A 23478-nucleotide genomic window follows, 5' to 3' on the forward strand; every position below is an offset into this window, starting at 1 on the left:
TTTTCACGGCAAGGAATGACTTTACAATCTTATTGCAACTCATCGTATCGTTCTTCTAGAGTTAATGCAAATTGCCACTATAAAAACTAAAGCAGCAAACTTTGTGAAAACCGAAATTTACATCAGTCTGCAAAACTTTCTGCCACTACTGTACAAGTGTAGGACTGCTCCTAGCAGGCATAAAAGGAAGTTCAGACCTGTCCAAGTGTACCAGATGTATTAAAAGTTGTGCTCCTTAGAACAAAGTTCAATTCCCTTCAAGTCCCACTGCAAATACCTAATAGATGTGGGTCATTGTGTTCAGGGTACTTTGTCTTAAAAACTTTTTCCCAGTTTTTTCTTTTTTTTACAAACTACTTTGTTTGCATTTTTTGCAAAACGAGAAGTTTTTGAGCTGCGATTACAATGCATTCAGCATGGATGATGGTCTGTGATGCTAAATGGAGCCATCATGGATCAGCGTTATAGAGCAAATAAACTACTTTCAGGGCAAATGGAATTGCTGTTCACATTTGGGTGGGAATAGTCTTTAATAGAGATGTGCGCTAGTCATCGCCTTTACAGATTCTAAGGATATAATTGTCACACCGCCGGTGGGCGAACGGTTATGTTGTGGTAGCTGGCAGTGTCTTAATTTCTGCACTGCAGTGTAACATAGCAGCAAGATCCGCATATTTTACAATAAAGGTAGCTTGATTGATTTCTGGCTCGTTCCACCTCCATTTACTGAGCAATGAAGAAAGGCACAGGAGCGATCATCGCTGGAACAACCTTGTAAAAGGGGCTTTAGTATATATACTTAGCTTCATTATAATATAGAATATTAAATGATCAGGGTAGTAGCATTGGACCAAACTCATTATTTATCAACTGGGAATGATACTAATGCACCAGTATTAATAAACCCAACCTATACGCAGGACGATTCAGGCACATTGCGGGACAGATGGTCGTTCATGTAATCATTAGAGATGAGCGAGCACCAAAATGCTCGGGTGCTCGTTACTCGAGACGAACTTTTCGCGATGCTCGAGGGTTCGTTTTGAGTAACGAACCCCATTAAAGTCAATGGGCGACCCGAGCATTTTTGTATATTGCCGATGCTCGCTAAGGTTTTCATTTGTGAAAATCTGGGAAATTCACGAAAGTGACGGGAACGACACAGAAACGGATAGGGCAGGCGAGGGGCTACATGTTGGGCTGCATCTCAAGTTCCCAGGTCCCACTATTAAGCCACAATAGCGGCAAGAGTGGGCCCCCCCCCGCACTGTCAGCATAAAGATCGTTCTCATCTGCCACAGATGTGGCAGAGAAGAACGATATTAGCCCATTGAATTCAATGGAGCCGGCAATACGGCTTTCATTGAATTCAATGGGCTAACATCGTTCTTCTCTGCCACAGCTGTTACAGCTGTGGCAGAGGAGAACGATCTTTATGCTGACTTTTTTTTTTTTTTTTACACATTTTAGGATGATTTTTAGGTAAGGGCTTATATTTTTAAGCCCTTCCCGAAAATTCATCCCGCGCTCGCCGGCAGCCCAATGCTTTCAATGGAGGCGGCTGTATTGCCGGCTCCATTGAATTCAATGGTCAGTGCTCGTTTAATCGAGACGAGTACCACGTGGTGCTCGTCTCGAGTAACGAGCATCTCGAGTACCCTAATACTCGAACGAGCATCAAGCTCGGACGAGTATGCTCGCTCATCTCTAGTAATTATTCATCCCTCACAGAGAATCACTATGTTGGTATAACATCCTCACGTTCATATGGAAAGATGTGCAGCTGACAATGATTTGTTTGTTTTTTGTTTGTTTTTTTGCAGCTACTAAAAAAAAAAAAATGTGATTAGTCAATGAAGTAACTCTTGCTTATTTGTTGGCTGATCTGGTGAAGCTTTACATGGGCTGACAGTCGGTAAAACGAGCAATAATATGAACGTTCATGCCCAATTGTCGGACTTATCTGTATTGGTTTGAGGGTTTTTTTGACACAATTCTAATGGTAATATTCTGCATCGTTTCTTTACAGGTACGAGAACTGGTGCTTGACAACTGCAGAGCACGAGAAGGCAAAATCGAGGGTCTAACAGGAGAGTTCGTTAATCTAGATTTCCTCAGTCTAATAAATGTCATGTTGATGTCTGTTTCAAACCTTCCAAAGCTACCCAAGTTAAAAAAGGTCAGTGGATGTCTCAGATTATAAATGTTTTCTTATCACAGGAAATGTTGGTCCCTTTCCTTTTCCCTCTCTCCCTCCCTCATTCCCCTTTTCCCTCTCTCCCTCCCTCATTCCCCTTTTCCCTCTCTCCCTCCCTCATTCCCCTTTTCCCTCTCTCCCTCCCTCATTCCCCTTTTCCCTCTCTCCCTCCCTCATTCCCCTTTTCCCTCTCTCCCTCCCTCATTCCCCTTTTCCCTCTCTCCCTCCCTCATTCCCCTTTTCCCTCTCTCCCTCCCTCATTCCCCTTTTCCCTCTCTCCCTCCCTCATTCCCCTTTTCCCTCTCTCCCTCCCTCATTCCCCTTTTCCCTCTCTCCCTCCCTCATTCCCCTTTTCCCTCTCTCCCTCCCTCATTCCCCTTTTCCCTCTCTCCCTCCCTCATTCCCCTTTTCCCTCTCTCCCTCCCTCATTCCCCTTTTCCCCCTCTCCCTCCCTCATTCCCCTTTTCCCCCTCTCCCTCCCTCATTCCCCTTTTTCCCCCTCTCCCTCCCTCATTCCCCTTTTTCCCCCTCTCCCTCCCTCATTCCCCTTTTTCCCCCTCTCCCTCCCTCATTCCCCTTTTTCCCCCTCTCCCTCCCTCATTCCCCTTTTTCCCCCTCTCCCTCCCTCATTCCCCTTTTTCCCCCTCTCCATCCCTCATTCCCCTTTTTCCCCCTCTCCCTCCCTCATTCCCCTTTTTCCCCCTCTCCCTCCCTCATTCCCCTTTTTCCCCCTCTCCCTCCCTCATTCCCCTTTTTCCCCCTCTCCCTCCCTCATTCCCCTTTTTCCCCCTCTCCCTCCCTCATTCCCCTTTTTCCCCCTCTCCCTCCCTCATTCCCCTTTTTCCCCCTCTCCCTCCCTCATTCCCCTTTTTCCCCCTCTCCCTCCCTCATTCCCCTTTTTCCCCCTCTCCCTCCCTCATTCCCCTTTTTCCCCCTCTCCCTCCCTCATTCCCCTTTTTCCCCCTCTCCCTCCCTCATTCCCCTTTTTCCCCCTCTCCCTCCCTCATTCCCCTTTTTCCCCCTCTCCCTCCCTCATTCCCCTTTTCCCTCTCCAGCAACACATTCTCTTAGTGTTATTGCCACATTAGCTGTTTTTTTTTCTTGTAAAACTGAGTTTAAAGTGACCCTCCGGGTCTGGAGAAACAAAGATGGCCACACTGCTTCTCTGACTACGTGCTGCACCCTGTGCATTAGTATGCTTCAATAGCCTTTTTACCCGCAACAGTTATCGCTCAAAATTCATTCAAACAGCCGAAAACGAGCGATGATCGTTACATGTGAATGCGGGCATCCTGCACTTTTCACTTGAACAATGATTTTAAGGTTAACTTAATATCCATCATTCAGCCACTGAGAGAGAAAGCAAACACATGTATCTGTCAATAGACCACACACTGTTCTCCCCACGGCATGTTTACAATAGCTGGGAGAGAACAATGCAATCTGCTGGCAGCAGAACAATGTAGCTGTTCATACAGCTGGGTGTGTGTTTAAACACACAGTGGGCTCTGCAAACCGCTCCTGGAGGCACCTTTACATGCAAATGAAGATGATAAAGTGTTAATGGCCATTAACATTTTATGCAAATAGGTCTTTGAAACGACTGAAAGATTGAATGATTTAGCAGTTCTCTTTGCGTGTAAAAGGGCCTTAAGCGACTACATCTGCTTTGATTAGCCAGTGCTGCCCATGTGATATGTTAGTGGTGCTGGCCAGTCAGATTAGCATGTAGAGCTTAGACTACCATTGCATACTAATGAACAGTGTGCATTAGGTAGTCAGAAAACCTTTTTCTTCCATCCAAAAGACAGGCAGCTGGGCAGAAAGGGAATGGACCCCATAATAGTCAATGGGGTCCGTCTGGCGCGGTCCGGTTCTGTCCAGAGATAGAGCTGTTCAGCTACGGAGATTTCCCTTTCCTGCTGCCCGAATGGAGCCGAAAAATGGAGCCCCGTGTGCAGATTTGAAACCACCCTAACTCCACTCAAGATCTCATTGCTATTTTTCATTGAACACAGCCTTCAAATGGGTTTTCCGTGAGCTTACAATTGAAATGAGAGCGATGCCTTCTTATTACACTTCTGGATTAGACCACAATGTGGACACGCGGCTCTACCATACTGGTAGCAGGTTGGAGGATCAGCAGATCGGCAGAGATCCAGAGCTGCAGACCTTCCGTGATCAACTATTGAGGACCTAGCCTGAGAGTCCTATGCAGTAACTGTTACATCCAAGATGATGATAAACGGGTTATATTTCTGTCCTCCCTTTGTAGCTGTTCTGCCAAAGGCCATTGCAACCATAAACCTGCAGATATGGTCGATATTGCTTATTTTTTGGGGACCATTATTTCCATACAGCCTTGCTGTTATATGAATGTGATACACATGTTGTTAACACATTAGAAGGTATACATTTACATTTAAAAATGATTTGCTCAGTCATGGCTTTCATCAAGAATAGTTTCCTGCTTGGGGTCTTCCTTAAATATATAATGTTACTAAAAAAAAATGTTTTCTCTTTCCCTTTTTGTCTTTTCAGCTTGAATTAAGTGACAATAGAATCTCTGGAGGTCTGGACGTATTAGCAGAGAAACTTCCCAACCTCACACATCTAAGTCTCAGTGGAAATAAATTAAAAGACATTAGCACGTTGGAACCTCTGGTATGGTTTATTTATTGGCAGTTCTGAGGGCTTGTTCACACCGCCGCTGGGCTTAACTATTTCCGTTTTTCTGTTCTGTCTGAGGAGCAAAAAAACGGGAATAAAAACAGAATTAAATACTTGATTACAAAGGGTTAACCCCCCCCCCCCCCCACAAAAAAAAACTTTTAGTTCCTTTTCTTTTCTGTTTCTTTCTAATGGAATGCTATTTGTTCCTTTTGAAGAATGGAAGTGAAATAAAATAAACTGAAATATTTCTATTTTAAAAAACAAAAACATTGAAATCAATAGGGAATAAAACTGAATCGCTTAATTCCGTCTTTATTACCAATTCTCTGCTCCTTAAATGAAACCGAGAAGTGGTAATGGTTCAGTGAGCCTAACGGTGGTGTAATCAAGCACTGAGTTGGCGCAACCTAAAAAGATTTAACTTTTGCTTACATGTGAAAAAAAGAAAAAAATTAGCAAACAACTATGTTTTGATCATGATTTCTGTAGTATTAGGACCCTATTACACGGCCAATAACTCAGATTCCTGCACCCAGCGGCTATCTGAATGATTATCGTTCAGTATAAATGTATGGCCCGACTGGATGACTAACGAGAATCCGTTCTCTTATCACTCGTCATTCAGTTTCTGCATACAGAAGCTAAATGACAGATCGGCCCGTGTAAACAGGCAGTCATTCATTTATAATGGAGACGGACGAGCCGGAATGATCCCCGACCCGCTCAGACTCCTTTCACCAGTATAATCGTTCAGGGATGATCATGGCTGGGATGACCTGTCGGATATCTGCGCCTGACGGGTCGTTTTGTGTAAAAAGGCCCTTATACACATGATTGGGTCAGAATGTGGTATGAATCACAAGAATACATGGATCCATCTTGACTTGTGTCCTTTGTTATAGGACAAGTGCTAAACAACAATATATTGCTTTTGCAGGTTCAGAGTGTAAAATTAAGTTTGGCAAAACTTCACATGGCTGCTTGTAGTTTTCAGAAGTTACTTAGACATTAAGTTGTAATTAGACATTTCAACTACTGAGGCTTTTCCAGGAACACATAGATGCAGCCAGACTTCTTTCACCGTAGTAGCGCAGAGTTAAGCAGGCTGCTGATCTGAAGATAATTTTATATATTTCAGAAAAAATTGGAACATTTGAAGAGTCTTGACCTGTTTAACTGTGAAGTAACAAATCTAAACGACTACAGAGAAAGTGTATTCAAACTCCTCCCTCAGCTGACGTACTTGGACGGCTACGACAGAGACGATAAGGAGGCACCAGACTCGGATGCAGAGGCTGATGGAGATGGTGTTGATGAGGAGGAGGAAGATGAAGGTGTAGTACTATTTTTAGTTCTCAAAAGTGCCATTTCACATTCAGCAAATACTAATTAATTGTGGAACGAAAAGTTGCTCAGTTTTCTAATATATGCTTTTTTTTTTTTTTTTTTAATTCATCCGTTTCTGAAAGCTCTGATTTGTAGTAATTGGAAGGAAACCTTCATACTTGTAGGGGATGGGAATCTGTGATGGTTGGGTAGGTGCACCGGACTTTACAGGACACTTCTGAACAGACCTTGTGTTCATCACATGACTAGAACAGATTTCACCTTCTGGAAGTCAATGATGAAGGTTGTCCTTCAGTGACTGCAAGTTGGGGTCTATAAAACGGGGATGAAATATAGTAAGTGATGTCAATAATGCATATTTCACAGTCTGATGGGGCATAGGCTTCAGTACAGAGTTTTATAGTTAAAAGAAGTGAATGTTAACACTTTGCAATCCAATTTTAGATTCAGGGTTTCCTAGGGGGCTTTCTCTTTCTGCCATTATACAGTGGCACCATCTGCTGGCCAGAGCCAGTACTGGGGTATGGGACATGCTCGAGAGGCCCCCAACAACAGAGCGGCCAGGAATATACAGTAAGAATAACCTGCCGGACGTCTTCCCACATCAGAGCTGTACAGCCTTCAATCAGAATGTCGTCAGTGGATTGGAAAGGGTTAAAGGTTGCAGTAAAAGTGTCAATACATATTGCATGGTTATCAGCCAAACCCACTGATTTCATGGGACCAGTTGAAAATCTAATGTGTACGATGGTGTCCAAACTTTCTCTTCTAATGGCAGATGTCGGGGGATGAGGTTAGGAGAATCTCTTCGGCACGTTAGACGTCAACGTACCTGATGCTTTGGTTCTCAAGAGACATGAGCTGCTAGCCGGAGTGTCTGGCAGCGTCTTGCTCTCCGCTCCCTGTGCTGCCATTCATAACCAAGATTGGATTATGTTGCAATTTTAGAATACCAGTTATCAAACCAGAGGCATTTGATACAATTAATATAATGTTCAGTCCCTTCTGTTAGGCTAGAGCTCCACAGCAATAAAACAGGATTTTCGTACTAATGTGATTGTATTAGATTTTATATTCAGGTTCCTAATATACAGTAATAATAGGTGCAGATAATATTAATAAATGCACAATATTCATCTTTATTCTCATTACAAATATTTACATTTCTAGAAGGAGAAGAGGAAGAAGACGATGAAGAGGAGGAAGGGGAAGAGGAAGATGACATAGATGAGGAGGAGGAAGATGATGAAGATGAGGAAGAGGTTGGAGAAGAAGATGAAGAAGAGGATGGTAGTGGAGAAGAAGAGGTTAGTGGAGAATATTTTTGCTCGTTCTGTTAAATCGACTGTTCGAAACAAAGATGGCCACAACAGCTTCTTGGAATGCCTGATGCTCACTGTGTATTAGTATGCCTCTTTAGGCCAACTTCACATGAGTGAGTGCAATATCGTGGCGTGAAACACAGCCCAATATCGCGCTAGCCAATGTGCAATTTCCTTGCAGATGCAAAGCATTTTTATATCACAAACCTCTCGCATCACTTCGGGGAGATAGCGATCCTCTGACATGGGTGTTAGCCGTGACAGAGAATCACAGAGTTTCTCCCATTGTTTTCAGTGGGGAAACCTCGCAGCGCACAATGGGAGATTCGATGCAAAGGCATGCCCAAAAATAGGACATGCCGCGATTTTTTATTTTTTATTTTATTTTTTTGTTACCACAGTGCGATGTGCTGCTAGAAAAAAAACCCTCATGTGTATGACCCCCATTATTGATGAACCAGTGCTGCCCACATGAACAGTGCTAGGCAAACAGAGCAGCATGTAGTGTCTTAGACTACAAATGCATAGTAATACACAGTGTGCATCATGTAGTTAGGAGAAGCGATGCGGCCATCTGTTTTTCCAGGCCCAAAGGTTGCTTTAGGCCTCATGTCCACGGGCCCGCGCGGTTTACCCGTGCAGAATCGTCTGCGGGCCGGGTGGAATCCGCTGCACATGAGGCCAGAAAATACAATATACTTGCCTGTCCGGATGCTGTGGGCTCTCCTCCGTGCAGGCCGGATCTTCTTTCTTCTGCACGGCGGATGTACTCGGGATGCTGGCGGCGTGCCTGGCGCATGCTCCGTGCTGTCTATTATTTATCTTTTTTTTTTTTTAAACTCCTGCTTTCCCGCGGTCCCGTGGCACGCACGCAGTGACAGCTGCGTGTGTACCGCAAATCTGGCAATGGAAGCCGTAGGAGCCGTCCGTGCGGGAAAACCGCACAAAAATGGGGCTTGCTGCAGTTGTTTTCCCACGCATGTGATCCGCACGCCGAGGAAAAATGGCATCCGTAGGTATTCGATTACCTGCGGGTGCCCAATGATTCCCTATGGGCACGGGTCGCACTCACGGGAGAAAGCTTGTTTTTTAAAATTCCATTTTTGCCGTGGGCATGAAGTCTTAAAGGTTTTGGTGTCAGTTTATTGTATGTCAAATTATATTAGCTGAAAAGCAAAAAACAAAGATCACATTCACAGAGCAGCTTTAGCTGCGTAATCCACAATAAATCCACAGTGAAATCTGTATCTAAATGGTCCCATTGCTAATGATGGACATCTATGCTGTTGTCTATACAGTGCAGAGGTTAAATTCATGTTGCATTAAAAAAGAGGTGCAATCTGCATCCAGATTGTGGCAGCTGCATGTGAAAATCTGTGACTTTTGAGGCAAATTCCACAGCAGATTTTTCTGACATGTAACCAGTTGTACTTCATCCAAAATAAAAGAGCAGTGGCAGAATCAATGGTGTAACAAAAAAATTGAAGTTTTGCTCCATATAGCCAGCTAAGTTAGTGGCTGCTGCATCACGCTTGTACCGTAACCTCTGCTTTCTATTGTGCATATTGAGGTGTGCTGTGGGACTGTCTCTGTACTACAATGTAACCAGTTGTGTGATCGTGCCTTTACCATCCTCTGTACAACGTCCATCACAAACTAGGTTCTAGACAAGAACATGTGATTTATGGTACATACTTCATGTATCCAGTATCTATGTCCAGAGGGCTGTGGCCTTAGAATCTGCTTGTACTGGGGAAAAGGTATAATGCAGACTTAAAGAATTGGGCTGCATTCACTAGAAGCATAAGCATTCTCTACCAAGAGAGAAAAGCAGCAATCCCAAAAGTGTAATTTGAGAAGATTTACCTTCCGCTTTTCCTGTAATGATGGCATGATAGATTTTCTAAGCGCCAGTGTGAATGTAGCATTATAGCTATATAAAGAAAAATGTGTGTTTATGTATATAATATACAATTTTTATTTTTATCTAGGATGAAGAATTGGGACATGATGGAGAAGTAGATGAAGAGGAGGAGGATGAAGAGGAGGAGGAAGGTCAGTCTTGTTCCTACTAAGCATCACACTTACAATTTATTATCCCCAAATAGTTGTAACTGTAACCATCAACCAAATATAAGATATTCAAGAGTAATGGTGGGTTCATGTATAAAGTGTCAGTGCTCTAAAATAGTGTGTGAGGGGGGAAGAATTGCATGATAATGTTGCTTCAATGAAAATCGTATATGTAAGGCTGGTTTCACATCTGCGTTGGAATGTCCAGTCGGAGCTGCCGTTACAGGTGTGGCTGAAAATACCGAAAGAACAAATACTGCATGCAACACTTTTTCTTTCAGCCAAAAGCCAGCCAGCTGGGCAGAAAGTGGGCAGACCCCTATGTATAGTCAATGTGGCCGGGACAGCGCTGTTCAGTTCTATCCAGAGACGGGACCATTCTGCCACGAGGATTCCCCTTACCTGCTCCCCAAACGGAGCAGAAAACCGGAATCCCCAGGGGGAGATGTGAAAGCTCCCTAAAACCTCCCCTTGTCCCATGTAATTCTGCCAGTCAACATTATCATATTAACATTTTTTAATCCCCTGTTCTATATCAGGCCATAAAGAAATATTGAACATGCAGTTGTGTATTGTATTGGTCAGTGTTTTTCTTTTTAGCAAACACTGCAGGTTTAGCAGTGTTTTTTTTTTCTCTTTGCTTTTTGAAGGGAGGGGTGTTTTGGGTTTGTTTTTTGCTTTTTTTATATATTTTTTTTAAAGCAATTTTTTTCCATATGCTTCCATGCATGTAAAGGCCCATCTACATCCGCATCGGAGGTATAGTTGGGAGCTTCCCATGCAGATCCGGCAGGAAATCCTAGATGAAATAGCACAGCAGGTTATTTCATCCAGTAGAATGCCAGAAGCCAGGCCAACTCTATTATATGTAATGGGGTGCATGCACTGTCGGTGTTTTCATTGCTCTGCCATGAGGGCAGTGCTGAACAATGTACATGTGCCGTTGCCCAGGTCACAGATGTGGATGGGGCATAAATTTTATGCCGTATTTTTTACATGTATGTATGAACTTGATTATGTACATCAAAGAACCAATCTCTATCTCCCAAGAGGAATCCTCGATCACACCAGGAAGAAACATGTAGGGAGCATAGGGGCCAAATGGAGTGTATTAGAGTTAGATCTGTATATAGGGCCACCCTTTTCAGGGTGATTACCCTATTTGTCCAGAAGGGCATGGCAGGAAATAACCTTGAGCATTACTTCGATTACATTGCACATATGTTCTGTTGTGGTATGTTCTATTAGTCCTATAGCCATAGCCGTAGCCGTTCAATGCAGCTTAATATATGGTGCAGACCTCACTGATTTACCTGTTTATCTAAATTAATATATTTCACAGATCTTGCTAATAAGTCATTCTCCTTCCAACTGTTCAGTGCCTCCTATTATAGACAAAGATCTGCTCCATGTGTTCTGGGTTTTGTAATTTTGCTTTGTTTTATCTAGGCTCTGTTCACATTTTTTGTTCCATCATAGCAAAAGCAAAATTAATTGACCAGCAGGTCAGATCCCTCATTTGATGGACACCAGCCACAACCTACGGAGCCCATAGGCTATGGGTTTCTGTCTTGGTGTGCATCATTGTACCAGAAAAAGTAGCACTGAGTGCTGCACTTTTTTCGGCATTTATATTGGAAACCCAGGGCAGAGGCTCCTAACGGAAGTCTGAGCAGAGCCTTAGATACCATTCCAGGAAGATCGGTTTAGAACGGCTTTCATGGAAAATAGTTGAGTTAAATATGCGAAAGCCATGGTTGCAAATATGGAAGTAAAATTTGCTTCAAAATTCTGAAAGGGTCTGCTGAACCAGTTTTATAAAAACAGCAGCTTCTCCTAAAAACCTTAAAGGGGGTTATCCAACCTTGTAAAATTGATGTTCTGTCCTCAGCATAGGCCATTGGTATCTGATCGATGGATGTCCGCCGCTCAGGATCCTCATGATCAAGTGATTGAAGTGGCCATTGTGTTTGTCTAAGCACTGTGGATCCTTCACTGTTTACATGCGAGCATGATGGCGTTTGTACTACAGAACACAGTATTATTGATAGCGGCTGTTGTGAGTACTAGAGGCTTGTCCCATTCACTTCAATGGGACAAGTCTGTGGTACTCAGAACAGCTTCTCAGGTGCAAACTTTGCAGAGGCTGCGGGCAATCAACTGATCCGGGAGGATCCTGAGCGGCAGACCCCCACGATCATATATTTATGGCCTTTCCTGAGTTTGACAACATTGTGTAATCCCTTTAATTCCATTCACTAGACTGGCTTGTGAGGCTGCTGAATCAAATGTATTTTTTCTTTGTATATTGTTTCTTTTTCTCTTATGTGAACACTGTTGGGTCTTCTATGGTAACTCGATACATTATTTCATCCTGTAGATGAGGAAGAAGCTGGAAAAGGAGAAAAGAGAAAGAGGGACTCGGATGACGAAGGTGATGAAGAAGATGATTAAATATCTGTAAGGGAGGGGGGGGGGGGGGAATTGAAAAGGACCTTATTGGATTACACAGTATTGGTTGAACTGGCCCCATCCATGGATTACTGAAAAGCAGGCTGCAAATGAAATGTAACAATTAAAACAAGCCCTATCCCTGAACACCCAAAAAGAGCCAAAGAGTTGTTACTGTGACATTCCTACAGCCAATAAACCCTACTGGAAGCTTGCATACTGGTTTATAATTAAGTCTCGAAAAGTAAAAAAAAAAAATTAAATAAAAGAAAAGAATATATATATATGTATACAGAGGAAAATATATACATATATATATGTGTATGTATACAAAATGTTTGGCTAAACTGGGTCAATGCTTTTACTATAACATTGGGTTCTTAAGGGTTAACAAACTAGAACATTTAAGGTCTGATTGGTGAGTCATGATTGTTAATGACTACCTATTAAATAGACATCCGGAGCACCATTTTTACTTTCTGTACAACAACAACAAAAAAAAATGAGAAAAACACTTTGTAAATAAAATCTTAACATTTTGGGTCTGTTTTTCATGCTTTGCTTTCTTTTCCTAACAGTTCAATATTTTTTTACAGTAGGATGTTTTTGCGACAACTGCAGATGAACTATTTTTAAGAACGAGTGAAATAAACATGTTACTATTTGGTAAACCCTAGTTGTATGTTTACGTTTCTGAATAAGAAGTAAATTACTCTTGATCGTGTCATTGTAACGTGCTTTGTATCTTTTTTTTTTTTTTTTGTGTGTACTGATTATGTGTGGTTATACTACCGTATCAAAAAGTTTGAAAGTTTAGAATCACTTAGGAATTTCTCAAGTTTTTCGCTGTTGATTCTTCCCAGAGGTGTGAATGGTTTAGTAGTTTGTTTTTTTTTGTCTTGAAGTTTGCTTCAGATCCTTGTGCTCTTGCATGAGGATATTTTTACCAATCAAGAGCTGACCGCATGGGATGGCTTGACAGGGCAAATTTAAAAACAGTGCATCCCCACCACCACTAGCATGTCGCTTTGGTGCAAGAGCCGCAGTGAGACTGATGGGGTCCATAAATTAATATTTTCTCCTGCTATGCCTCAAAAATTTATATACTTTTTTTAATTTCATTTTTTTTCTTTTTTTGAGGCATAGCAGGAGAAAGTATTAATTTATGGACCCCATTTTCTAAAAGACACGGCATCTATACTCTCAATTGTCTATATATACTTTACAGGTAGCGATGATGTAGGAAAAGCAGGGATTTAAAAAAGAAAAATCTGTACTGCGCATATCCAACGGCTCGCCGTGCGGACCATCCGCAGTACAGCAAAAACACTTCGCGTGGACGCTGGCCGGGCACAGGGTCTGAATCCGCATACGGAATCTGACCCGTCGGTGTGCAGCTGGCCTAAGGACAAATACCACCAAGGCACAACCAGTACCATTACTGCTACATAGTGACTGAGTAATAGTACTACACGGATTAAAATGGACTATACAAAGATTAACCCTGTAGAACGACCATATCAGGGCAGGCACTAGATCTACACAGGTGCTCTGCAGACCGTAGAAGTGATCACAGCTGATCTCCTTTCTGCTTGGAGGAGACCACTTTTGTGTTTCCCATCTGGTCCAGACCTCAATGCTGAATGCTTCCAGTCTCAACTAGTACCTGCAGAATTTACTGCACAAGCATCTTTGGCTCCTTACTTTTCCAGCACCCAGCCCACCATTTACCAACCTACACAAACTCCCCATCCATACTGCCCTATATGTTAATGCTGTCATACCCTTTGTGACCGTGCGTGTAAGCTACTGATCATTAGATTTCATCCACACTGCTCCACAGAAGACATCAAGCTCTCCTCCAGCTCTTTATTTGGATCTAGGTACTTCAGCCTTTAAATGGTTACCCACTTTTCAAACCACTTGTGTTAGTGATAACTAGAGATGAGCGAGTATACTCGCTAAGGGCAATTGCTCAAGTGAGCATTGCCCTTAGAGAGTACCTGCCCGCTCGAGACAGAAGGTTTGGGTGCCGGCGCGGGGGAGTGGTGAGTAGCGGCAGTCAGCAGGGGGGAGAGAGGGAAAGAGAGATCTCCCCTCCGTTCCTCCCCGCAGCTCCCTGTTGGCCGCCCGCACCCGAACCTTCTGTCTCGAGCGGGCAGATACTCGCTAAGGGCAATGCTCGCTCGAGCACTTGCCCTTAGCGAGTATACTCGCTCATCACTAGTGATAACCAATATGATAACTACAAAAAGTGCTAATAACTTTTATTTACATAAATAATATGGTACATAAAATCTCTCTAAAGTGCTGCCCACTAGGGTCTCTCTATCTTCCAATCTTTTCAATGCATGTTGTCAGGTGAAGTCCATCTCAAGTAACAGATACAGAGAGGTGTATTACAGGAAGTGTGGTGGATCTTCGTGTGCTACACTGTCATGCTGCCCATAGAAGTCTTTAAAGAGGAGTGGAGGGAGCTGCAGGAGGGAGACCATTTCACAGACATGCTGCTGCAGCTAATAAGTGTTTTTCTCTCAGAGCTACACTGCTCAGTACTGCTCTATAATTTCCTGTGATGTTGTTACTTATATGGTTGTACTACAGAGAGAGGCAGAAGAGATTCGTATACAGGAGGAGCAGCTTATGGAAAGTCACCTAAAAGTGTGGGTATGATTTAAAGTGTCTCTGCGACTGTGCCCTCTAGTCAGGACAAAGCCATACTTACCATAGTGGTTCTTAGTCCTTACCGTGGTCATACACATTAGATAAATATCAGCCAAATCTACTGATTTAGGTAAGAATGGACAACCATCTAAAGGGTATATCCGACCTCCCCCCAACAGCGGATGTTGGAAAGTTTGGGCAGTTGGATTTCAACATGCCTGATCCTTTTGTTCTTACAGGGTATTTCGGGACTATTAATCTCCAGATCAATAGTGGGACTTTGCATCTCAGAATCCCAGCCAATCAGCTGATTGAAGTGACTACGGTGCTTGGCGGAGTACTGATGCTACTTTAGTCCAAACCCAGCAGAGCAACTAGAAAGAAATTCTACTGGTTATTACAGTGCCGTAAAAAGTATAGTCAGTGATGGGCGGTGGTGCGTTATATGACGTACAATGAACAGTGGACAGAAGCAGAATACGTATCTGAGTACAGATAGGCAATGCTCTCCAGAGGGGTGGTAACAGTTCATGGCATCTCCCGCTAAGTTTATGGCCTTAATCTGAGGAAAGCTTGGAGCCAGCGTCGTCTTGCCCCTCAGGCTACATTCACATAAGTGAGCGTGATACAGGGCCGAAAAACTCGCAACTTGGCAAATTGCATTTTTTATTTTTTTTTGTCACTGTGAGGTGATGGGTTTTTGCTTTAAAACCGCATAAGTTCTGTGAAATTGTAATTTTTCACGCACATGAAAAGTTCGCAAGTGCTGCCCATTGATCTCCATGGGAAAAATCACATTGCCCTCACATGCACATCTCATAGCATGTACGTTTCTTCCAGGATCCAATAGGAAAGAATGGTTGAATTCTTCCCCGGAAATGCCAAAAAATAGACTCGCATGAAAATAAAACATGCTGCTATTTTTCCCATCTCACAGAGAAAAACTGCCCATATTAATACACTCGTATTTTTGTGTGCCTCGCAACGCATGAAACTCGCACAATATTCTCACCCGTGTGAAGGCACCCTAACAAATCCTTGAATATTTGCTTTCTTCTCGGTCTACACTTTGCCCTCCAATTATCTGTTGACATGCTACAACCCATACACTGCAGATTTTGTTTTCTCACCACCAGAACCTACCGGATACGTCTTATGATCTCATCGTTTAGAATCCAGCACAAACCACCAAATCTAACCATTCCAGCCAAAGTATGTCCCAAGTCTCAAAGATTACTATTGATGAACGGGTTAAAATGTTTTTCAGAAGTTTAAAATTCTCACTAATCACTTATATAGCAACGATACACTTTTAAAAAAATTTTAAGCTAGCCTTTGGATGTGGCAAAATAAGTGGAACCATACGCCACTGACAAAGTGCAGTCAGTTCTATATTCAGTCTAATGTATTTGTGCTCTTGAATGTGCTGGGTTTTTTCTCGTCTGTATCATTGGGGGACACACCTCTGACCGTGGGTATAGCTTCTACCACCAGGAGGTGATACTAAGCATAAAAGTGTTAACTCCTCCCACTAGCTATACCCCTCTGCAAGCATCATGCTAGCTCAGTTTTTAGCTTAGTGTTGTAGGAGGCAGAATGACTCTTCTGCAGAGACTATTTTTTTCACTTTTTATTTTTCACTTTTTCTGGAAGACCAGGGAATAACGGGGAGGCAGGACTCTCCCTGTTAACCCACCAAGGAGGGCGAACGGAGGAGAACTAACCTTCTGTTGGTTGCCCGGTCCCCTCAGAAGACAAAGAGGCACATTCAGGTCCTAACCTGGATGTGACCCGTCAGCCATAGAGCCCCCCTTTCTCATGGTCCGGCATACCCTCCCTTCCTAAAGGCAGGCAATAGTGGGGAGAAGCTCTTCTGGAGCCAGGAAGCCACCTACCTCAGTCAAGAGGCAAGTATATGGGTTTATTTTGTTAGTCCGCCACCGTGCGGACCGTAATGGGGTGTCCCCATGTGTTGGTGAATTTGTGTTTTGCTGCGCTTTGCGTTGGGCTGCCTGTGGTTTGTGCTTGTGCTCCGCGGCTTAGGCTCATTCCGCCCCCGGCATGTTGCCCGCGACCTGTGTTTTGCCGCCACCGGCTGTGGTTAGCCGACACATGGCGGCCGGCTGAGCCGCCACACGGCCATGCTGGGGGGATGTCCCACCGCGCTGCCCTTGTTTTGTGCAGCCGCACATTAGACAACTGTGTGCCCTGTCTAGCTCGCGGCCATCTGCCCTGCGCTGCCGGTCGGCATACGTCCACAACATAACCCGGGGCCGTCTCACAAGGACATTTTGAATTTGCCACCGCACGGTCACGTGGCATCGTGCTCCCCCTTCCTCTGCTGCAGGCCGCTTGTGTTTTCCTGCCACACTGTCTCTCTCTGACCAGGCTGCGGGTGGGTCGTCCACAGCGTGGCTGTATGAAATTGTCGCTGCGCACCTACATATCCCAGCACGCCCTCGTGATCTGTCTCGGCACTGCCAGGTGACTTGTTGACACGGCCATCGAATTTGCCGCCCCACGACCTCGTGTTGCTGCGCGAATAGGTCCCTTCGCTGCTGTGCGGGCATATACCTTTGTTGCACGGATATGATTTTGCTGCTGTGCGTTCTATTTGATGCCAGCACATGGGTATGTCTCTTACCCGCTGCTCGGCTGCGGTCTTTAAACGTGGTGCAGTCAGCATCGTCCTCCACAGCTGCGTCTGGGGCATGTGTCCTGTCTGCGCCGCCGCAAGGCAGGATGGGCCGGTGTATAACTGTGTGTTTTTTACTGCCAGTCAGTTTGGAGTGTACGGCCACCAGGTGTGTTTCGAATGTGCTTTGCCGCTGAATAGACTGCATAACGTAAGACCATTCGGCTTGAGTTTATGATTGCCATAGGCTGGTGTATATTACTACTGTGCGGCCCGCTTCGCCGGCATGCGGTGGTTGTTCATGGTTATACTGGCCACTCCATACGCACCCAGCACCTCCCAACCCAGAATTTCCCCCCCACAATCCACTTCAGTGAAGCTGGGGTTGCTGAGACCTGTGGTACCTTCCATACCAGAATGAGGACTCGCACAGGGAGTCCCTGGAATCATCGTCCCCATGTCTGCTCCGGACCGGGTTGAGCCTGCCCTATCGGTAGCTCCCCTATTGCCCCTCCTGCAGTTCCCTGCAGCCATCCGTACCGCAGTGTCTGAGCCCAGGACCACACACGGACAGGGTGGCAAGAGCCACATACTAAGTGCGCTCTTGCTACAGTACGAGATATACTGACAACAGTGTACAAACTCTTGTCAGCATTACTCCGGGCTCGCTGAGATCTGTGGTGCCTTCCATTCTGGAAAGAGTACTGCACAGGGAGTGCAGAGCCACATACCAAGTGCGCTCTCGCTATAGCACGAGATTACATTCAGCAGAGAGAATCTCGTCTTACAGACAACAGTATGCGATCTCTGGTCTGTACTCGCACAGGGAGTCTCTGGACTCATCATGTCTACCCCGAATCAGGTTGAGCCTTGCCTGGCAGTAGCTCCTCTGCTACCTCTCCTGCACTTCCCTACAGGCAATCACACCACAGTGTCCGTGGCCAGGATGACACGCAAACAGCAGCCAGCAAAACCCACTTACTATGGCGCTCTTGTTACGGAACGAGGTTACATCCAGCCGAGGAATATCTCATCTTACGAAAAATGGGGTCCAAGCTGATTGCCAGCAGTACTCCAGGCTGCTGAGATCTACGGCACATGCCTGAAGGAGCACATACACTGCTCTGAGATGGGTTGAGTTTTCCCCTCAGTAGTTCCTGCATCCTGGGTCGGAGTCCAGGAGACGGAGCCACATACCAAGTGCGCTCTCCGCTGCAGTACGAGATTTACAGCCAGCAGAGAATATCTCGGCTTACGGACAATGTTACTCAAACTGATTGTCAGCAGTACCTCGGCCTTGATGGCAGGCCGGACCGGGTTGAGCCTGGCCTAACAGGTAGCTGCCCATCCGCAGTTCCCTGCAGGCAACCGGACCACAGTGTCCAATGCCGGGGCGGCATGCGGACCGGGGCACACTAGAACCATATGTAATATGTGATCTTGCTATAGTACAAAATTTACAGTCACCCAAAATAAGTCGTCCTATGGACAGTATTGTCGAACTGCCTTGGGCTGTCCTTCGGCCTTGCTAAGACCTGTGGTACCTTTCAGATGGAAAGAATACTATTCACAGGAATTATACGAACATGTCGTTTTTTTTTATCTCTGCCCCGCATGAGCTCGCGCTCCAGACCTTTACCTAATGCCTATCTCCCCTGGGATGACCACCTGCAGCTAACCTTAGTGCGATCTCGGTTACAGGAGAGCCGTATACTCCCGCCACAGACGACAGTCAGAGAGCATCTCGTTTTCCGCACAGTCCGGGCTTTTTGGCGTATAGTGGTGATTCCAGGTCCCAACAACGACAGGGAGCTACAGATATGCCTATGGGCGCCCCTCCAGTCAACTCCTTGTCATGCCAATCCACTGTGAGTCTGCTCTATTTCGGGCGATCACGGAACTACAAGGCAGGTGGTGCTTTCTATGAACGCTGGACTGCTAGTCCTACAGCCGCTTCTGTACGGACGTGGATAGCTCAGGTCGTCTGGACTACAGGAGAAAGAGAACCCTGCTGATCCTGATTGGGCGCAGAACAGGCCACGTTTTCTCCAATTTTGTGGATGGGGAGACTGGCCGTAGGAGTACTCTGTAATAAGAGCAGTCTCTAGTTTCAGATCAGGTGTAGGGCGCTGATCCTTAGCAAAACTGGGTCTTCCTATTCCCTTGCGAGACTAATCGTATAGGGAAGTTAACACGTCCAATGAAATTAAGTCGGACGGATCCAGCAGCATGCTGCGATCCTCGTGCATTGTTCTCTCTGCATTATTGCTTGCAGGAGAGCGTAAAACAGTCTATAATTGAACTGTCTGCAATTCTTAGGTTTCGTCCTTCTCTACTGCTGATGTTTCCTCAAAGGGACCAGTGAGAGTCCCGTACCGGTGTAACCTTGGTGCCTTGTGCGGCCAACTTTTTTGTGCCTAGTGGATTCATGCAGTTGCAATGAATCCCAGTACAGGGCCAGCCCTAGTTGATTACCCAGTTAGTCGCCATTCCAAAGGAAAGATATCTTCGGCAGCCCATGGGGCCATGCAAAAGGTGGAAGCTGTGGGCATTGTCGCAGGATCACTGGGCTGAAGGATCTCTTCAGACAGGTGTTTTTCTCTCTACAGCTAATCAAATAATCGACGTCATTGATGGGGGTTGTCAGGATACACAGCATCAAGGTCATACTGCTGTGTATACGACTTATTGAAGATAATCAAATCACGTACTTCCCGCCGCAAGCCTTCCAGCCTTGGTCAACACAAGACTCCAGCATGAAGCGGTTGTAGATCGCAACAAGTTGCTTCTTCAGTGGCATCTGGAATCAACCTGCTTCCTTCATCAACGGCAGGACTGTGAAGGTGAAATTGACAACCTGGAGATTTATGGAAGCTGACATACATCTAAGTCAACTAGCGGGAGGCCTACAACTCTCTGAAGTTTTCGGTGCTGGTGGCTCCACAGCTCTATTTTTGGATGCCTATTTTGTACCGAAGGTTGTCATTAGGGGACGGTCGTTATTGACCTGCTGTATATTCTCCCGATGCCGCTGGTATAGGGACCTACTTCAGTGAAGTATTCGGTGGGCACCTTTCTCTATCGTCCCGAGGAACGCTCCAACGGCAAGTGGGCTCGGTCTGACTACACAAGAGTACCTCTCTCAGGTAGCATTCTTCAGTCGCGCTGCCTCTCTTCTGGTAATCCTGGCAACCCCAAGTGGAGTGTTACGCCTCATATTTCTCGGACTGTGGGTGCCTTGTCGGAAGCTCCTGGTCAAGAGTTTCTTTCTCCTGGAGGGTGGACGGGGCCGTTACTTAGGCCCCTTTATGCTCTGTCTCTGAATATGCTGGATGCATAGTCATCCATTAATGCTGGTTGCAGTTGAAGAACAGATTTGCTTCCTTACAACTGCGGCTTGTTATATTTTCCCGCCCCCTTGGGTACTGCTCTAGAAGGTCCCAAGGTCAGAGCTGTGTCCCCCAATGATACAGACGAGAAAACTAGATTTTGTGAGAACTTACCGTAAAATCTTTCTCGCCTTGTTCATTGGGGGACACAGCACCCACCCAGTCTGGGTATTAGGACTGTAACGTATACTCATTTTGTTTGGAGGGTCCTCGGTGCAGCCGTGGACGGTGTTGGAATGAGTACAATTTGTGAGTATTGTTATTTATTGTATCCTACTGGCTGCTCCTACTGCTTGCATACAGACTGAGCTAGCATGTTGCTTGCAGGGGGGTATAGCTAGTAGGAGGAGTTAACACTTTTATGCTTAGTGTTGCCTGCTAGTGGTAGAAGCTATACCCAAGGTCAGAGCTGTGTCCCCCAATGAACAAGACGAGAAAGATTTTACGGTAAGTTCTTACAAAATCTAGTTTTTGCTTACGATTCCCATGAACGACAACTGGGTCATCTTCTACAACAAAACACTGCAAATGTGGAAGACCAAATGTATTAGGGTGGTTTTACATCTGCCTTGGGGTTCCGCTCTCTGTTCGGGAGAATCCCCGTGGCCGAACGGCTCTGTCTCAGGACAGAACCAAATAGTTTCGGACAGCCCATTGACTATAATGGGTACCGTCTGCTTTCCACCCAGCTGCCTGGCTTTTGGATGGAAAAAAATAACTTGAGGCGAATCTGTGACAGCACCTCTGACCAGAGAGTCCAATGCAGATGTGAAACCAGCCTTACCGGTTTCTATATTCTTTGCTTAGTCAATAAGCTTTAGTGCATTTTATGCCTTATCCAAACACTTAAATCTGTTTAACCTTGTTACTTTTCATGATGTGATACTTTGGATCTTTATACAATTTTAATTATCTTTCACTAATAGGAATCATTTTTCTGGATTGCTCTGTCATTAATCAGGAGAACAGAAGACTGACAGTTAAATAACATTCTTAGAAAAGGTGAATGCCCCATAATAAAACACATAATTACACTGATTAATACAGAATATTTCCAAATTCTCTCATTACTAGAATTGCATCTGGAAGGGTAGAGCTTTTGCGTGATGTTGATCAAAGATGGCCATTGCAAGTTTGCCAATAAAATTAGAGAACGGATGTATAAGTAAGGGCTTATTTAGACGACCGTATATTGGCTCGGTTTTCACGCCGAGCTGATATACGGTGTCCTTGTCTGCAGGGGGGGGGGGATGAAAGAGCCAGGAGCAGGAACTGAGCTCCCGCCCCTTCCCCTCCCCTCGCCACTATTTGCAATGGTAGAGGCGGGGTGGAGCTAAGCGGTGGTACTTAGCTCTGCCCCCGTCTCGCCCCCTCCAATTGCAAATAGTGGAGAGGGGGCGGGAGCTCAGTTCCTGCTCCTGGCTCTTCCATCCTCCTCCCCCTGCAGACAAGGACACCGTATATCGGCTCGGCATGAAAACCGAGCCGATATACGGTCGTCTGAAATAGCCCTTATAGATATACTGGTAGGTCTATACTTTCAAGATCAAGAATAGGGTGAGGCTTGTGTTAGAGTCTCTGTAACTTGCTAATATAATACATGAAATAACATGGAAGATAACTGCAACACATGCTTTACTAATGGGTTTATACAAGACTTTGCCTTAAATGTTGCAAATCAAAAGTTGGAAAAGTGGGCGCTGGTTTACAGGAAGCGGGCATGATCTCCAACTTTTAAACAGGTTGATTAATATGAATCTACGCTAATTTCATTTATTGGCTTTCAGACACTCCAAAATCCAGTGAACGTATTAAGAGGCATACACTTTTTAATAAATGTGTTGCAATTCACTCTAATGATCTATTTTCTTCATCTGGCAAGTTAAATCCCGGTCTTAATAAGTGTGGGCCTTAACCCTTTCCAATCCTTGCCCAAAAATGGACAAGCCACTACACTTTCAACGCACTTTGTATAGAGAAATAGCACAGGTGAATATAAAAAAATGTTTGTAATACATTTTATTTGAGAAAAAATGCTTCTTTCTTATGAGCCTAATTTCCTTCTTAAACTGTTTGCTCAATCTCAAAATCTGCTACAATCCTTTTGGTAAAAAGGCGGACTTACAGCCCCCTTCTACATAAAATTAAGTGCTGCCCATAAAAGTCTATGGAGAGGGGCGAGAAAGGAAGAGCTGAGTTAGAGAGGAACAAAGAGACACACGTGTTGCTACACATAATTATCACGCATGGGAGAGGGGTGACCCCGACCGATCTCGACCCTGTCACCAATTTTTTCATAGATCGACTGTTCTGTGCACTCTCGTCGCTATGACCGCTTGTCATGGCAGAGCCTTGATCGATCACCCTAGCAGGATTGCCAGCGTGGAGTCGTTACAATATCGGTGGATCTGTAACCAGCTTTCCCAGGCTTCTGCATGATTGCAGACAGAAAGCTCAGATCACCCCCTGCTCTGTTCTAAGGGCCCAGTGCCCTGCAATACCCACACATACACACGCTGCCACCACCAGCTGTGTAGGAAAGCTGGGACCCAGACTATAAATTATGAACACAATCTTCAGAGTTATGGTTCATTATAAAATAGACAAGCATTGACTAATAAATTGCAGTTTTATTCTAAAAAACTAGCAGTGCATATATTGTAGCAGGGTGAGAGGAGAAGTCAGGGATGGAAGGTATGTGTCGCAGAGGTTGCTCAACTCTGTGAG

General features: G+C 44.9%; 1 protein-coding gene across 1 annotated transcript in view; it reads left to right on the top strand.

Moving 5' to 3' along the window:
- The window catches only part of ANP32B (acidic nuclear phosphoprotein 32 family member B), a 28384-nt gene extending 15588 nt beyond the window's left edge, over positions 1-12796 (top strand). The window contains exons 2-7 of the mRNA XM_066604411.1: positions 2030-2179; positions 4739-4861; positions 6009-6204; positions 7388-7524; positions 9531-9594; positions 11993-12796. Of these exons, the coding sequence (XP_066460508.1) occupies positions 2030-2179; positions 4739-4861; positions 6009-6204; positions 7388-7524; positions 9531-9594; positions 11993-12066 (744 nt within the window). The 3' untranslated portion in view covers positions 12067-12796. The remainder of the gene's footprint in view (positions 1-2029; positions 2180-4738; positions 4862-6008; positions 6205-7387; positions 7525-9530; positions 9595-11992) is intronic.
- Positions 12797-23478: the final 10682 nt, after the last annotated feature.

Source organism: Eleutherodactylus coqui, chromosome 5 (assembly GCF_035609145.1).
Source record: "Eleutherodactylus coqui strain aEleCoq1 chromosome 5, aEleCoq1.hap1, whole genome shotgun sequence".
In the NCBI taxonomy this organism is placed as follows: domain Eukaryota; kingdom Metazoa; phylum Chordata; class Amphibia; order Anura; family Eleutherodactylidae; genus Eleutherodactylus; species Eleutherodactylus coqui.